The sequence below is a fragment of the Pangasianodon hypophthalmus genome, chromosome 9 (genome assembly GCF_027358585.1).
Source record: "Pangasianodon hypophthalmus isolate fPanHyp1 chromosome 9, fPanHyp1.pri, whole genome shotgun sequence".
NCBI lineage: Eukaryota > Metazoa > Chordata > Actinopteri > Siluriformes > Pangasiidae > Pangasianodon > Pangasianodon hypophthalmus.
In genome coordinates this window covers 14,577,574-14,595,653 of record NC_069718.1, presented here as the reverse complement: position 1 = coordinate 14,595,653, position 18,080 = coordinate 14,577,574, and the positions used below count along the sequence as shown (strand labels likewise).

The window sequence follows — 18,080 nt, the reverse complement described above, 5'->3', positions numbered from 1 at the left end:
CTCTTACCACAGGGGGGCATAATATTTTACAACTTACCATTACACTAGCATGCTTTTTTTGGGACATAGCCTTTAATCAGGTTTTGTCTCATCACTACCGGTGTACACTTTTAGAAAAAAAAGGTACTTAACTGTACCATTCCATGTCACTGGGGTGGTACCCTCATAATATTTTTAAGAGTACATTATATCCACATTTCCGGGTGAAAGACACGTATTAGAGGTACAACAGATATGCTACCACACCAACAACAGAGAAAGGTACAGATTAGTAACATTTTTTCTAAGCATGCACAGAAGCCTGAAATTGTGTAAACAGACACCACAATGGATAATACCACTGGTAGATGTCATCCATAATGTTATGTGTATATGTTCAACTGAGTCTAAATATAATATATATATATTTTTTAACCAGCTACTATAGGGGAAAAACCTGGGCGGTATGGTGGGCAGGGGGTAGCATTGCTGTCTCATAGCTCCAGTGCCCTGGGCTTGATCTTGAGCTTGGGTTGCTGCCTGTCTGGAGTTTTGCATATTCTCCCTGTGTCCATGTGGGTTTCCTTTCGGTTCTAAGGTTTCCTCCCACCTCCTAAAAAACAGGCAGGCACATGGATTGGCTACTCTAAATTGCCCCTAGATGTGAAAGAGTAGGTGAATGTGTGTGTGAGAGGTACCTTGCAAAGGACTGCATCTAATCTGGAGTAAATTCTTTTGCCTTGTGCTCAGTGTTAGCGGGATAGGTTCTGGATACACCGTGACCCTGTCTAATGGACTCACTAAAGTACACAACATAAAAAAAACCTTCTGCATAATGATTAAATGTGTAATTTAAATACAAGCACAAGTACTGAACTGCATTCACTTAGTTATTTAGGGCCCACCAATGTTTTCAGTAATAGTAGGCCATGTCAAAAAGGGATTTGTTTTGGTATTATTGTAAAGTTTTGTTTTTTCGATGCTTCTGTGCTGCTCGAACTGTTTCCTGTCATGCTATTTTTGCTTATGGCACTTGTTCAGATTCCAGTCTACTCTCAAAGAGCACAGCCTTTACCCATATCAAGGTAATATACTGAAGAACTGAATGATCTTAATACTCTCTTGATTTGGTTTGGTTCAATGATTCACTTTTTCCATTTCCAAGAACAACATCAGAACTCTGGGTATCGGTCACTACCCAATACTAATCCAGTGCTGACACTGCCACAATAACTTCTATTACCAAGTTATGCAAAACACAAGAGTCATGATTGTGGTGTGCTTCAAGAGATGTTGGCTGCATGATCGGTGACATATCAGTCACTATCAAATGCATTCACTGCATAAAATACATCAGTGTACTGAAATGAATGAAAAACATGCCAGATCTAATCCAATACCAACCCTGATTTGAGGCCATTATCAGCCAATACTGATAATCAGTATGAAATCAGTACAGTACTTGTTTGGTTTCTTGATAACTTTCCTTTTACTTTATCAAACAGGCAGTGCAAGCAGCCAGTGAGAAACTTGTGAAAAATCCATGTAAGATAGACACGAGTGCAAAGTATTAAGGTAAGAAGGACCTGTAGGATACAGTACATGATGTATTTTCAGGCAGGGAACTACTGTATATATTTCCCATCTAACTTTGCTTTTGCTCCTGAGCAGATTTCATAATGAAACTCCAAACAAAAGATATATCCACCGACAGAGATGATGTTTGTGATGTATTTACAGTGCAGCCCAGCATTGTCAGGGTCTGAGGGTGTATGATAAATTCTATCAGCACTATAACATTCTTCGATTTAGTTACTCTTCACTACTTCAACATATAAACTCCCCGCCGTGTCCTCACGGCTGCATTGGGATGTGAAGGTAGCCCTCTCTGTACCAGTCTCATGACGGTACGTGCACCTTCATACTTGGCCCTGAAATGCTCCTAGGAAGGAGTCTGCACATAGATGAGACCTGCTGCTTGGCAGGAGCTCCTCAGGGCCACATCTTAACTGCACTATAATCCCATGTACTGTGGGATGATGAACTGCAGAGAAGGGGTGTCTATTCTCATGAGAATGAGCAGTTAGACACTTGTATGTAGGATTTGCCTTTTACGTAATTATTCAATTTAACATTTGGTATGAAATAGGTTCCAACTCTGGAATCAGGACAAGGGGATACAGAACGAATATTCAGAGTGAAGAGATTAACCACATTTGTGTTAATTTGATTTTAATGTTGAAATGCAGTGCAATAAAACACAAAGAGCTTTATAAGCAATATGTATAATTTACATATGGATGGCATTACCACATTTTTAAAATACAGTTTCAAAGTAGAAAAAAATATTTAAAGAAACTAAAAGTTGACACTGTTCACAAGAACATAAAATGCATAAAACGCAGCAGTGAGCATAAAGCAACAACGGCTGTGTCTGGAATCCCTATTAATTTCATGCATCAACCTGTAGTGGATAACACTACTGCCCAATCTGAATTTCCATCTAGTTCATATAGAACAACATTTACAGTACATGTTTGATTTATAGTCTATATACAATGCCTTTTATTAAAATGGCACCAGAGAGCACTAAGCTTTCATTCCTTTACAAATAATGGTACATAAAATGCTATGCTAGCATGCTTGAAGCTTTTGAATCTGGTTGATGCCATGATTCACAAACTTGTCCTCAAATCATTGTTTTGTGTAAAGAAAATGAAATGAAATGAATGAGTAAACAAACAAGGGATTTCAAACACAGCCAGTGTGTTTTTATATAAGATAAAAGATGCATGTTAGTTCACCATCACCATCTATTTCACATATAAACAGACTTGGGAGCTCCCCATTTTGATCTGGTTTTGATCATGTTAATGCTTCATTAAAGACTTAAGGCACTGGTTACAATTATAACAGTTATACACTGGTTAATTGACAGAGCCCAATCTATGATTTGTCGAGAATAATATACTATAATACTGCAAAGTTTATTTAATACTAACACAAAGCTCAGTTTTACACATGTGCATGGCAAATTGTCTTGCATAAGCTGTACATTAGTAAAACCTAAAGGGTAAACATGATGAAAATTAGCTAATTATATAGCCAGAGATGTATTGCTATAAAACTGCATCCAAGCAGCTTGATTATGGCTACCAAAAATATACATATTAGCAGGCATCTTTGGCTCAACATTGCTAAAAAAAAAAAATCTAAAAGTGGAATATGCAAAGAAATATAATACCAGCTGTGGCAAAATATAAACCTCAGCATAAAATATGATGCCACAGTAAAGACAGAAAGGTGCATGTGTCATGTTGCTTATATGAACAACTCACTTTGTGGTTGAAGTAACAAATAAACAGCTTTGCAAAAATATATTCACATTTCTGAAGTAACTCATCCCTAATATGTCCTTCCTCATACAGGCCTGTTGCTCCACAGTCTCCATATAGGAAATAAACATTCTTTTATCAGAATTCATTAGAATTAATAGCAGATATTACAGCTAACAGATGGGTCTTGGGTTGAGGTATATTTCCAGTTTACCATTACCAAAATAATGTATACCTTCATTTCCCCTTTATGCTTCTTACTATGTTGCTCCATCGGCTGTCCAACTTTGCAAAGACAAACATTAACTACCAGCCTTAACCAACAAGTCACTTCCTATGACTGCCTTGCAAAACAATCTTGATGCATCACTCAGTTTTTTTATGAAATCACATGAACTTGTTAAAAAACTGTTGTTTTCAGCGGATGTGTAACGGTGGTTGCAGGTGTTGCTCTGTTCCTCAGACGTAGATGCCCTCAGGGTTGAGGGCTGAGGTGATGGGGCTGTGTAGCACCCGCAGGTTAACTCCCACCACATGAGATGGGCCTGGGCGCTTCAGAGAACCAGTCAGTGCTGCAAAATCTAAAAGGAACAAGAAAAGTTTCTTTTATAGTCAATTTACATTCAATATCAATCAAGATTGTTGCCAAGTGGAACTTTCTAAATACACTGCTTCTTAAAGTAAAATTCAGTGATTTTACTTTCTGTACAGTTGTATGCACAATTGAGAAGGCTGAGAAAAATACAATCAATCACAAATATGATTCAGCAAATGATGTGCAGTTTGTTCTCTTATAAAATTATGTCATGTAAACAATAGCCAGAAGACAGAAATAACAATGCAGTACACAACTCTAAGTTTAAACAAAATTTCTTAGATGATTACTGTAAGATCTCTGTATAAATTTCTACATAAAATAAGACTTACCAAGTTAGTTTACTAAATAAATAAATAAATAAATAAATAAAATTCTCCAACTTGGGTTAAACTGTAATTAGACATCACAATTTTGCTACTGTGTTATATACAAATGGCAGTAGAGTAGCACTACAGCATGCATGCCTCAGGACCTTGTTAGTCTTAGTCCACCCCACATGCTGCTGCTGGCTACTAAGGTGAGTAACGGTACTCGGGCCATCTCCAGGCAGCTGTTGCCACAGTAACCAGAACTGAATGGAGGTGGGTGGAACACATGTAGCTCTCAGTGGGGGATCTGAAAGCCTCCAATTCTTACTGTCAGAGCCAAAATAATATGTGTGATGCATGAACGCACAGCGAGTTACTGCCCACAGAGTTGAACAATTGTGCTTTTTGCTATTGCTGTTAAGAATAGCAAAAAAAAATAACTTGTAAAAAAATAACAAGAAATAACTTGTTAAGAATAACTCAAAGATGGTTGGTATAAGCCTTTATTCTGAAAGTCTCATTGAAAGAAGTCCACTGGAAAGTATTTGGAAAGTGTTTATGGAAGAAGACTCACTGATCTTTGTACTTTTTTTCACTATGCAAGTCTAAAATAATAAATATAAATTTTGATAGACCTTTGTGGTCTGGTTCTCATTCAGTGTGCAGACAGCCTTTGCCTTGAAAGAAGATGGAGGAAAGTGTATAGTAATAAGCACAGTACCTGATTCCTGAGGCACAGGGGGGACGCTGGCCTCCATGTCACTGGGCTCCACAGGCAGCACAGTCACTTTAGTGCCAGTCTGCTGGATGAACTGCTGAAGATTGACCTGCCTCAGCTCTTTAGTTAGTTGCTCAAGCTCATACTGACTCTCCTGGGAAAAACATGTATATCTGCCATGTAAGGTAGTAAAGGCCTGATATATGCTTAATTACAGTTTCTGGGTTCACTTCAGAGTCTCATAAGTAGTTCTGATTTAATAAATCGACTCGTGTGTCAAATATCATGACCTTGATATTATACGGTTCTCTCTGGAAGAAACTCAGATACTGAGAGATACTGGGCATCAAGGTTTTGTAATCTAAAGCAGCAAAATAAAGGCAATATAATCCAGATTTATAGTTAAATACATAAATTGCTTAAAATGTAAATGATCAAAATACTGAGACCTTTAGAAGGTGGATTTTTGACCAGGTTTCAAATACAGAGAGAACATTATCGTTCTATAAACTACTGTCCATTTGTGAATATACAACTTAATTTAAATTAAGTAGAAGACTTTGTAGCAACCTCTGATGTCTCATTTTATCCATGTAATGTTGTTCAGTAACTTTAAAAGCACGATGATATACATTTGGTTCCAATGATAAAGTTTACATGCTGAACTTCCCAAAATATTTTATTAGTTTTTAACAATACCATTACATTTTCTGCATAACTGTTTCTAACCTAGTTTGGTCACCTACTACAGTCTGGTTCATGCATATGCAGAGCTTTAACTGGATATCAATTTGAAAATAGTCTAAATTGGAGCTAGACTAAGAAAAGAAAACTGCTTTGTGATTATCTAATGTATCTTAAACATAATAATCTTATCAATCTAACCTACCTGTAGTCTCTTACTGGACTGACTCAGTGACCTCTCCACAGCCCTGCAGCTGTTTTCCAGCTGCGCTGTGTGCTGAGCCTGAGCCTTGAGTTCAGCCTTCACCGTCTGCAGCCTGGCCTTCACTTCTCCTTCACTCCACAGCTGGTTCTCCCTCGTCTGCTCCTGCTGCCGCTGGGCCTCCAGCCCTGCTTCCATGCCATGCAGACGGGCCAGCCTCTGGTCCAGCTCAGTCTCGCAGGCTCGGAGCCGAGTGCGCACCTCTTGCAGCCGCTCCTCCAGCTGCCTCTCGCTCTCGAGCTCAATCTGTAGCTCGCTGGCCCAAAATTCCTCCTCCTCAACCTCCACCTGGTTCCTACACAGCTGCTGCTCTAGCCGCACCATCTCCTCAGTCATGACTGCCCAGGAGTCCTCGCTGCTTGATCTCTTTTGGCTCCATGCCTGCAGCTCTGCATCGCATACCTCCGTTCGGCGTTCCAGAACAGTCAGAGACTCCCTCTGCAGCCTCACTAGGCGGGTCAACTCTTCCACACGATTTGAAGGTAGCCGTGGGGATGTCGACAGGCTTTGGGGGGCACTGTTCATCAGAACAACACAGCGCTTGGAGTCTCTGTCTCCAATTCTGGTGCCATTAAGAATGTCTCTAAGGCCACGTGGCGCCCCAGTAAAGGTGAGGGATTTGCGGCGTGGTTCACGACGGCGGAGTGATCGCTCACCCTGGGCTCTGAGCTTAGCCATAATAGGGAGGCTCTGGCGGTGCAGGCCACGCTCGGGGCCCCGGGAGACAGAGGGCCCCTCAGATGGAGGGCGCTCTGTGAGAGAAGGTCCAGTGCGGTGCAGAATGAACTGGACATCACCAGCATACTGGCCCCAAGTGTTTAAAGAGGCCACAGGGCTCTCATGAGGAGCCAAGTGTCGTTCAGAATCTCTCCATTTCTCGATTAGTGTGTAGCGTCCAGTACGACCTGCCAGTTAAGTAGATATCATGAAGTATTTCTTAACATGTTTTAATTTGAGTTTACCTTTGCCTAAAATTAATATTGCTCATCATGGAGAAGAGATGAGCAGTTGGTGAAGTTGAAAAGTTATCAAAGAGTTAAATAAGTAAGCATGTAACCACAACTTGTCATCTTCATGGTAATAATGGAAAGAAATCAAGTATTAACCCCGATGGAAGGCTTAAGAGTCCCTGCTTCTTCTTTTCTGGTAGGATCATGACTCAGATTTTCCATCTCACCAGGCGATTTTTCAGCCTTAGTATATTTCTTGCTAAAGTGAGGGGGGCTAAAGATACACACGCTTTTGAGAGTCACTAGAAAAGGCTCAGACAATGAAGTCAAGAAGTTTAAATCAGAATCAGAATCTTTCTGGCTAAATAGTCTGAACCCCCTTTCTTAACCTAGAATTTTAAAATATTTAAAACAAAGGAAGTAAATGTTCAATATCCTGAATACTTAATATTCAAAATTCTGTACTATTTCTAGGTCCCTATTTAAATGTAAGCAAATTTGGGATACTGACCATGTTAACTGCTTTGTACAAAAGGTCAATTTTTCCTCCTGTCTAATCTCTTCTATTGAAGCATGTGTTCAGATGACACTCTGATGGATTTGATCTAAAATGGAGCATAAAGTTTTGCGCAAACTCAGTGCATGTCAGTTCAAGTGCACTCTGTCATTAAAGGAAAAATGGGACATACCAAATACTAAGAAACTCTGAAATTCATGTAAATATTTCAAAAGATTCTACTTTTCACTCAAGTTGTGTCAATAATATATTTTGTAATGAAAATTGTTGTATTAAATTAGAAAAGAATGCAAAAGCATTTTTACTACTGACCTCAGACTTTTGGACCCCACTGTGTGTGTGTGTATATATACATACACACATATGATATATGATATAAGAGTTGCATATACCTTCCTAAAATATACTCCTATATTGCTTACCTATAGCCTGGGCCAGTGCAATGACCACTTCCTGACAGGTGGTGGCCTCTGTGACTCCACAGACCACACGCTGGATTCCATCCACCCAGACCTTCAGCTCCATCCTGACACAGGCGGTGCAGAGTTGGGCCTCTAGCTCTGCTCCCTCATTCCTGCAGACTGCAGCTGTGATTAGCACGGTCAACACGGCCACACTGAACACACACAGCACAGCACTCACAGTACTGCTCATACACTCTTATATAAAGCACCATAGATATATTAGAACACTGCTAACATAGCTGTTTCTCATTCTGAATCTGCAACACATCCAGCTGGGTCTTTTTTTTTTTTTTTTTTTTTTTTAAGAACTTCTTTAACAGAAGACAACGTAACAAGACCACTAAAAGTAAAAGACAGCAATAAACATGCTCCTCATTCACATTCTTTGCTAATCCAGGTATAATTATTACAGTAATTCCTGTTTAATGCTTTAGAATTTTATGTTTTTATTTCTTGTAATCTCTCAAATCACTTCATAGTACCAAAGACACCTTCTTGTGAAACAAATATGGTCAATACATTTTTTGGCTTCACATTTTGCTGCTAAATGTTCCACTCTATTGTCCGAGTATTCTGATATTTGAGTACTCAAAAAAATCCTATGGTGATTATATTGGTCCATGTCTAAGCTCATTTGGTATTCAAACAAAAGTCCATTAATTGTGAAGGAAAAAACTCCATCTGGCCACAGACAGTACAATCACGACCCTGTGAGTCACTGACTCTCCTACCAGGAAGGCTTTGCCAAAGGAAATGTCCATGTTGCTAGCAAGAGACCCTTGCATGCTTTCAGATGGACATGTTTCCTTCCTAAGAATATCCTCCAGATTTTACTAACAAAGGAGGGCTTTTGCAAGGCAACAAGCTTTTAGTCACCTTTACATAATGTATTTCAGAACAATAAAAACCTGAATGTGCTGTTTTTTTAAATTCAGCACATACAAGTTTGGTATTGTGTTGGGGAGATGGCCACACTGGGGATTGTGGGACCAGCTGAACTCAACTCTCTTTGCCTCCCACTCACAGGATTATTTCTAGACTATAAAGGCATGGGTCTGAGCCAGCTTTTTGATTTTGGGCATAAAAATGTAAAAGTGCTATCCAAAGAAAAAGGGTGACTGTCGCAGACGGACCCTTTCAAATTTTTACAAAGAGCCATACACATCACATAACATATATATGTTCTCCTTAGATGTAACATATAGCTTTGACTTAATGAGCTTGGCTTACTCTAATGAGATCCATATGCCTTAGAAGCTATTTTTGGATATATTTTTTACAAAATGTATAACTGTAGCAACTGGTGAGGAAAAGATGTATTATTAAAGACAAATACCATTTAGGCACAAGGGATTATATTTTTTTTCCTGTAATCTTTAAACAACCTTGTCATAACAATGTAACTTACCTTTTCTCTTATTTTAATTTGTTCTTTTTTTTTTTTTTTTTTTTTAAACAAAATTCATATATCACACAAGCCACACAGTTAAAGCTAAATGCAGACTTAGTGTATATATATCTCACCCATCTTTTATGTCTATTAGTAGGTGAGAATAGACCAAAGGGTTCTTTTCTGAAAGAGTCATCATACTCTCCACCCCGGTTCCCCCTGATTAATGTCAATACAAACAGTCCATTCATTTATTCATTATTTCACAAAAGAATGAAGCTTTAAACAGTTGCCTCACCAAATGGAACATGGCTAATTTACTGTGTGTGCAGGGCACTGGAATGGAAAAGTAGATCATTTCTGTCAGCCAAAGACCACAGAACGCCTCCATAGGCTCCACTCGAAGAAATACTATACTCCACTAATAATATCACACAAATCCCAATCCAACACTGAACCTACTGCTGATAATGGCTTTTAAGACAAAGATTTTCTATTGATGCAAAGTTGCATGATGTACCAAAAATACCACTCTAGTTTATAGAGACACCAACATTACTACTTAAACTAAGTTAATAACTGAACTATTCAGAATTGTTTGTGGACTACAGGAAGTTTATGAAGACATCTGGGGTGAGCTCCTGCTTTCATATTAAGCAACTCGCTGAATTACTCAATTGTTTAGACTATAGAGGACGACTCTGGCCAAAATGTCTCTCTAAGCAAAAAAAAATTTTATTTGCTGAGACATCATTAATCTGTTTAGGTATTAATTAATATTTTACATATTTGCAATTTTAAAGTTATTCCAGTTAGGTCTGGAATAAATGAAAAATATATATATAGCAGAGCATACAAGAAGAATGTGAGTCAGTCTTCTATAATGATCAATCTTAGGACTATATTATTATTATTGTTGTTGACAAAGAGCTACAGGATGAACGCTATTATATAGATTACAATACACACACACACACACACACACACACACACACACACACACACACACACACACACACTCCCCTCCTAAAGTATTGGAACAGCAAGGCCAATTCTTTTCTTCTGGAACCAAGACTAACCTCTACCAAAGTGATGGAAAGGCCAAAGTGTGACGAAAGAAAGGATCTGCTCATGATCCAAAACATATCAGCTAATCAGTCAAGCACGGTGGAGGTAGTGTCATGGCTTGGGCTTGCACGGCTGCTTCTGGAACGGGCTCAGATCTGGAGGGTTCACAGACATAGATTGTTGTGGTGAACTGGGATGTTTGGATGCTGTCGTCCCCCCCACTCACGTGTTCACTCAGGTTTGTTGATGGTGGAGTGGCAGGACGCTTTATGTCCCAGGGCGCCCTAATGTCTGTGTTACCTTCTGGCTCTCCCTTTTTGTTATGCTGTCATAGATGGTCTTGTGGGAGTCTCTGCTTGCACTCTGCACACTAGGTACATTGTCCTTAACAAAAAGCATACCCAACAATCTCTCCCTCTCTCTCCCTGTCGAGCTACACATGCTACTCCTGAGATAGCAGTGATCCTGACCCCTTCTGCTCTCTGGACCTGCCTGATCCCATCTTGATGCCCTAATTCTGGTTGGAGTTAGCCCCACATGGATGGCATGAAGACCATTGGGATTGCTGGGGGTGGTACTGCTTGGGGATCCTGGAGATGGCTTTGGACTGCAGTTCATATGGGCAGTAGAACTGTGATGGCTTGGGACTGCGATTGCTGTGGTGGCTTTGTGGCTGCGGTTGCCGCAAGCAGTTTTGCACTCAGGTCTCCATCAGTGGACAGTGGATAGGTTTGACAAAACAGACTTCATGTGAAAACTGTAATGAATTTCTTGGTTACACAATTGTACTATTTGTCCATGTAGTACCCACTTCCAGAAGGGATTTATTTATAATTGCACTATTCGTTGACACCCAGATGAGGATGGGTTCCCTTTTGAGTCTGGTTCCTCTCAAGGTTTCTTCCTCATATCGTCTCAGGGAGTTTTTCCTTGCCACCGTCGCCTCATTAGGGATAAATTCATACATTTACAATTTATATCCTGAATATATTTATTTCTGTAAAGCTGCTTTGTGACAATGTCCATTGTTAAAAGAGCTATACAAATAAATTTGAAATTGAAATTTAATTGAACTCACTATTCTTTATTGATGATGTAACTCATGATGGTAGATTCAGAATGAATTCAGAAGTCTACAGAAACATTCTGTCTGCCAATTTACAGAGAAATGCATCCACACTAATTGAGAGGAATGTCATCATGCAGCAAGACAATGACCCAAAACACACTGCCAACACAACAAAGGACTTCATCAGGGGAAACAATTGGAAGGTTTTAGACTGGCCAAGTCAATCAGCAGACCTTAACCCAACTGAGCATGCATTTCACCATCTGAAGAGGAGACTGAAGAGAGAAACCACTTAAAACAAACAACAACTGAAAAAAGTTGTGGGACAAGCCTGGAAAAGCACCACAAAAGAAGAATGCAACAGTTGGGTGATGTCAGTGGGTTGTTGGGTTGACAGTTATTGCAAGCAAGGGATATGCAACCAAATAAGTCTTATTTACTTTAAGACTGTCTGTTTTAATACTTTTGCTCACCTAAATATTGGGTGGTCTGCCACTAACGGTGCCATGTTCTAAGCTGTTTAACACATCTAGATCTAAATATCAGGAAATGAATGCTGAAATTCTGATCTATCGTCTAATATTCATCTTTTGATCTGAATCCCAAATGTCCAATATATAACAAAAACAAAATTCCAAAATTTTCTAAGGGGACTTATATATAGTATAGTTCTTGTAAAAGCCTGATTTTTTCCCCACAAGGACAGAAATCTTTTCTATGCCATTTATTTTGAGTCATGATCTCACATTATCTCACATGTAGGAGCTAGTATTGGCAGAAAAGCTTGTGTTAGTGTCCAGTGCCATATGGTCTCTGTCTTGGATGCTGAGGAACCCCTCTGAGATCGCTCTACTCTAAGTAACATGGATGTTGGCACAACACAAGCAAAGTGAAGATGCAACCAAATGTGGCCACTGCATATAGCAGACCACCACCCAAGAAATTCTACTGAATTGATATTAATTAAGATAAAATGTTAATTAAGGTCAGAATGCCCTATATCTATATCTAGAAAAAAAAACAAAAAACAAACAAAAAAAAAAAACAGTTGGCCGCATTGTAACCAGAAACTGAATAACACAAGAAGGAAGGGCAGTTCAACCTTCCAAGATCACAGACTCTCCATTCATGCACGTGGTATTTTTTATGTAACATTTTTTATGAGAGTTAGAGTGCTCTCATCCTTCATTAAGACTTCTGTAAGCATCAGTGCCAGTATATGGTTTTCTAAAGAGAGTCGGGCTCTAAAAGGATAGTAAGCCATTAGATTTTCTGGCTCTTTGTTGTGACCTTCTCTTGCTGTGAACATGGCCCTCTGCTACCCTGACAAGGAAAACAGGTCCAGAACCAATGCAAGGACGAACTGGAAGGTCTGGCCTTCCTGATCTAGGTCTGGGGGTAGGAATCAGCAAAGACTTGACAAATTCATTATTACACTGATTTTTGATTACAATGCTTATTAAATTAACAATGATACATTGCAGTATTTTTTTCAATTTCCTTTATAATTTGCTTAAAAAACAAATCAGTTTAGGAATGTTTCTTTTAAAAAAAAAACCACTGATGGGACAACTTACAGTGGCTTTAGTGCGTGAATCATGAATTTTATACTATATGGTACGGATGAAGGCCCTTGCAAATAAAATGTGCAATAGACTGTTATATTTAAAGCTTGTCGCAACCGCTGGGCACATTGTTTAAAGTGGTGTCCAGGGTTTGTTGGTAAATTGACGGTGCAGCAGGTTTTGCCGAGTTTAACCCCAGACAGCATAAAGCAATATGTGTACAAATAATTTACCTTGGCAAATTTTAGAAAAAGTATATTGATTTCTATACAGACTTTATATGACAATGTAAAAATTATTGATCATCAAAATCTGTGTACAGCTTCTATGACATCATAAAAATATATGCATTTATGCAACTTTAATTACACCATTAGAAAATTACCCGAAAGGAAAAGTATTATCTTAGAAACAGTAAACGTATGATTCTATTATTCATTGCTTACATGAGCTGCCAGATAGCAGTTTAAGCTAGTTTTTGCTTGGGTAGGTTTGGCTGATAGACTGCATGAGAAGACAGGGTGCTCTGTAAACCTCAATTTATATCGAGGCAGTTACAGTTTTCTTTTTTTGAAGTATGATTTCTTTTTCCCCACCACCATGGTTCTATACTCTTTACACATAATGCAATCTGCCCTCATTCATATTATTAAACGAGTTAACTTTCTTTTTTTGTGTGTGTTAACTCCTCATTCTCTCAAATCAGTCCCCACAATGAATGCCTGTTTCTGAAGATTTATTGTATTCTGAGCACATTTTAAATGCTTTTTTCTCTACTTTCAGGATTTCTTTTCAGGAAGTCTCACTGATGTATGCCAACCTAATTACAAAGTGACTTCACACAATGGCTAAATTAGGCACCAAAAAACAAAACACCCCAACAACAACAACAACAACAAAAAAACACTCCCTCTAAAATGACCACACACTATTGTGTTTGAGTCACAGTAATGTCGACAGGAAATAACAACTAATAACATCCAGACATTGTTTCAATACCTTGCAATCTGCTAGTAAAGTTCTTTAGGCATTTGTACCAGATAGTTCTTAAAATTGAGTTTCTTTCTTACTAAATGCAATTTTACAAAACAGAACAATATGGTTATAAACCCATATACAGAAATCTCACTCCTGAAGAAAACCCTTGATAAACACAGTCTTGTGCTGAGACACTCTAATTCGACCTTCATTTACAACCAGTTTAAACAAAATCCTTAAATGCCTTGTCACTGGCCCTTTCTAAAGCAAACTAAAGTCTAAAGAGTTTTTTTTCGGTTGTCAGGAATTGAGAAAAAAACAGCACAGACAAGCTTTAGAAGGTGACAAAAAACTCACTCATGAATTCATGATCAGAAACTCAGAATCTCTTACTAAAACTTAACTCAGCAGACCAGCTCTCTAATCTGATACGGTGTATGTCACTTCTTAAAATAAATGCCAAAGGAGCGTTAAATAACTTTGTACTGTATTGTGACACACAGGAACCCAATGGGGTGAAATATCATGCCTAAAGGTATATGGTGAAACGATACTAGAATAAATAAACAATACAGTACACAGAACATAACTATATCTGAGCATAATAATCTGGGCTGACTGACTATACAAACTGTTAAATGAACAAATGAACAAAATTTCAATGGTAAATTATAGTGTACATACAATATCTCTACACAGTCTTATGCACAAGAAAAGTATCTTTTCAGAATGTTCTTTTCAATGGGTCGCTTTCATTACCCCTGTTTGCCTCCAAATAACACTAGCCTTGTTTGCCAGAAAAGGACACAAAGGATATAGGAAGTCCTACAAGAGACAAGAGGCTTAAATCGTGACAGGAAAGAGCCAAATTGAATGAGAATGACAGACAAATTTCACGTTCTTGCAAAGAGGGAACACTGATATGTTATAAATATGTATATAATTTTTATATAATTGATATTTATAACATAATTGAACTTCTGTAGAGTGAATATACTACTCTTTCTCCTGTTTCCTGCCAAACTTTTAATTCTGCTAGTGTCTGCTACAGCTGCCATGCTACATGTAATTACTAACAATTTATGCACTCTGAAGTAATTGGTTGCAGGCCTCGTCTGAAATGGATCCACACACTCGCATTCACTCTCTCTCTCGCAAACACTCCCACACACAAACAGCACGTGTGTTCTCTAAAACTGACTGCATTTCCCTCTACTGGAAAAGGGGCACAAAAGAAAGGGTAATTAACTTAACTTTGCTTTTCGATGTTATTATATACACATGAAGCAAGATGAGAAACTAAAACATGTAGCTAAGCAGAATTTAAAATAACAAATGGAAAAAAAAAGTGTCTTTCCTGGATGTTACTCACTGTTTAGCATTGTACATGTCCTAATGCATGCAGGGATTTAATCGGGAAACACTGGCCTTGATCTTGCACCACAGACACTGATAACATTGAGGCTGCACATTCCACACCACATGCATGCTATGAGCCATGATTCAGATAAGGATTCCAATTCCCACTGCCCTTCCCTCGACATGAGCACCAGCAACACCTGCATTTACTGTCCTGCTCCTCATGGGCTTACAGTTTAAAATGAGTGGCAGTAAATGAGAAGAGTTGTAAATGACCTAATGCTGACACCAGTATTAAGCCTTGAGGATCAGTGAGTAATATTTGTGTCTGTCAATTAGGTGTATCATATTTCACTCCCTTCAAATTTGAGAATTAGGGGATTTTAATCTTTTTAATACACCATGGTTTAGTCATCATCTATTGGGACATGCATACATGCATACAAGAAGCACCTTGTGAAGTAGCTACCATCTGTGTTTATGCCTGAATGTGAATGACAACAAAAACACAAATCCACCCCGGCTACTACACAAAGATTATTAAAGTAGTATTTTGACTTGGACGAACTGTGAAGGTCAATCGAGAATGATGACACTTCCAAATATTACGCATGTATGTGGCTGCAAATAGCTGACGGAGAGAGAAGGAAAAAGGAGAATATACACAGCAGAAACCCTCCATCGGTCTCTCAATAAATACTGTGTGTGCAGCAAAATCCCAGTGTGTGTGTGGAGAGAGGAAGGAAAATAGCCCCCCTCACATACCCCTGTAAAACAATAACCTGAGGGCTCTAGGATTTTTAGTGAGCGTAGTCAAGGAAGAAGGGTTCGATGTGAAATCTCAAAAGTTGGTATATCAAAAAGCACTAATTAATTATATTACTTATACCACTAGATTAATGTCAACACCTTTTTATCTTGCTAGATCATATCTACCTTTTGGAATGACAGTAGCATAACTGCAGAAACAAATTGCACCATATTATTGCCATTTAAGGATGCTTGGTGTGCTGCATTTCATTTACAGTAAGTAAAAGCACCCTTTGCTTTAGTATAGTAATTCAGTCCACTGCTTAATATGTCACTCTTTTCTGTTGGGAAAATCAGACCACCAAGAGGCAAAAAAAAGGCCTTGGACGATAGAAAAGGTGTATCAAATAGCGTTTCTTTTACAAGACTTTCACAGAGAAGAACAGCGTACCTTCTGTGGTATTTAAGTGCACAGCAGCTAGGGCTGCCTGAGTCCTTGTAAAACTTTTTCTGAGTTTTGTCGGAGAGCCGTCTTGGCCGGGATGTTTTAATAAACTCAAGGATCCCCCAACAACCCCCCCACCCCATCATGGAGGTCAGCACTGGCAGACGTGCTAACATCTGGATGGCACATTGAGCTGCACATAATGCTAGCTTTGTTCTTTTGCCATGATTGTGAAGAGCAGGAGAACTGGCCTTCTGGAGGGAGTAAACGTGCTGTCCGACAAAAATATTAAGGTGGCCAGGTTTGTCCATATGTTTAAAATTAATACTCTGATCTCATCTGTTTTAGTAGTTACTCATAAATCTCACATCTAATTTCAGTTCAGAAGAATCAGGAGAAACCCTTTACAAAAAAAAAAAAAAAAAAAAAAAAAGACACTAGACTGCCTAGAAATAGTATGTTGACAAGTACATCATGGCAATCAATGTTTCTTATAAATATTTAATAAATAAACATGAAATGAAGTGGTAATTTAGCAGACCAATCTGTATTTGAACATTTGTTGCCTTGTCTAATATCTGTTATTTTATTGCTTTTATGTACTGGGACGAGCACACTACACAGAATAAATAGTTAATCTGTAGAGTAAAAACTTCATTTAAGCGAAATATTTCGTTCTGTATATGGAAAAACGATAAAACCAAAATCATGTGCCAGTTATTCAGTAAGTGCAGTGTAGTGAAATATGAGCAGTGGGTTAATCCCTGCTCAATCTCAGCTTGTCTTCAGGCTACAGTTGATCCCATCTTGTTTTTGACTGTAGTGTGCCGTCAAACTGAGCAATAGCGACAAGATTACTTGACATTTCCTTACACTAGAGTGTCCAGTACATCCCTGTCCAGCAGTCGCCCTCATCTTTGTACGCGGATTTAATCCTCAGAGGCGTTTTTGTCTTACCTTTACTCTGCAGCCTGAAGAAAACAACCCGTCCTGGCCGTCTTCCCCAGACCTGACGTTACCGCGTCTGAAGTTTGCTGAAGAAATGGACAACGGAACGCAGATTTGTTCATCTTCCTGCCTATTAACACACTCGCTGGATGGGGTTATCCGTTACAAAGGCTTTGTAAACAAACATGGAGGTTTTCGTGTAGCAGGAGGCAGAATGAAACGCGCGGACTAACGAGCAGGGCGAAAAGTTTTCACGCTGTGTAACGGCGCATTCTGCGGGAAACTCCCCCATACTGCTCTAACATGGCAACGGCTCCGGGACAGCGCGGTGCATTGTGGGGGATTTTAAAGCTGCACTCGGGTCTGTGTAAGCAGCACCAAAAAAAAAAAAAAAAAATCTGACGCAAATTCTGAGAGCAGGCAGAAACCAGAGCACAGATCTGATTTACAGTCAGATTCACCATGGTCATTTGTGTTTTTATTTAAAAAAATATTGTAGCTTACCCGTGAAAATGCAGTTTATATATATCAGGTAACCTAATACAGTAGTAAAGAACGTATAGGCTAGGAGTTTGTTTAACAGCACACTGCATTTTATCTTCTCACAAACACAACTGAACACTGAGTTTTAACATGGACCTTGTGTCTGTGAATGGGTTAAATACGAGTATAAATCCGTCAAAGGTAAACAAA

The 18,080-nt window shown here is 38.8% G+C and overlaps 1 protein-coding gene across 2 annotated transcripts; it reads right to left on the bottom strand.

Annotated features, from left to right (window-relative positions):
* Window positions 1–2,194: 2,194 nt before the first annotated feature.
* On the bottom strand, window positions 2,195–17,731 carry LOC113529751 (ras association domain-containing protein 8). Of its 2 annotated transcripts, none has more exons than XM_026919169.3 (5): window positions 17,397–17,731; window positions 7,774–7,967; window positions 5,828–6,789; window positions 4,942–5,092; window positions 2,195–3,895 (listed from the first exon to the last, which is right to left on the bottom strand). In XM_026919169.3, exons 2-5 carry the CDS (start codon window positions 7,874–7,876, stop codon window positions 3,774–3,776), a joined length of 1,338 nt encoding a protein of 445 aa, XP_026774970.3. In that variant the 5' UTR covers window positions 7,877–7,967; window positions 17,397–17,731; the 3' UTR covers window positions 2,195–3,773. The 2 variants fall into 2 exon arrangements, with proteins under 2 accessions (XP_026774970.3, XP_026774971.3); XM_026919170.3 differs by having other exon boundaries at window positions 7,774–7,932.
* Window positions 17,732–18,080: the final 349 nt, after the last annotated feature.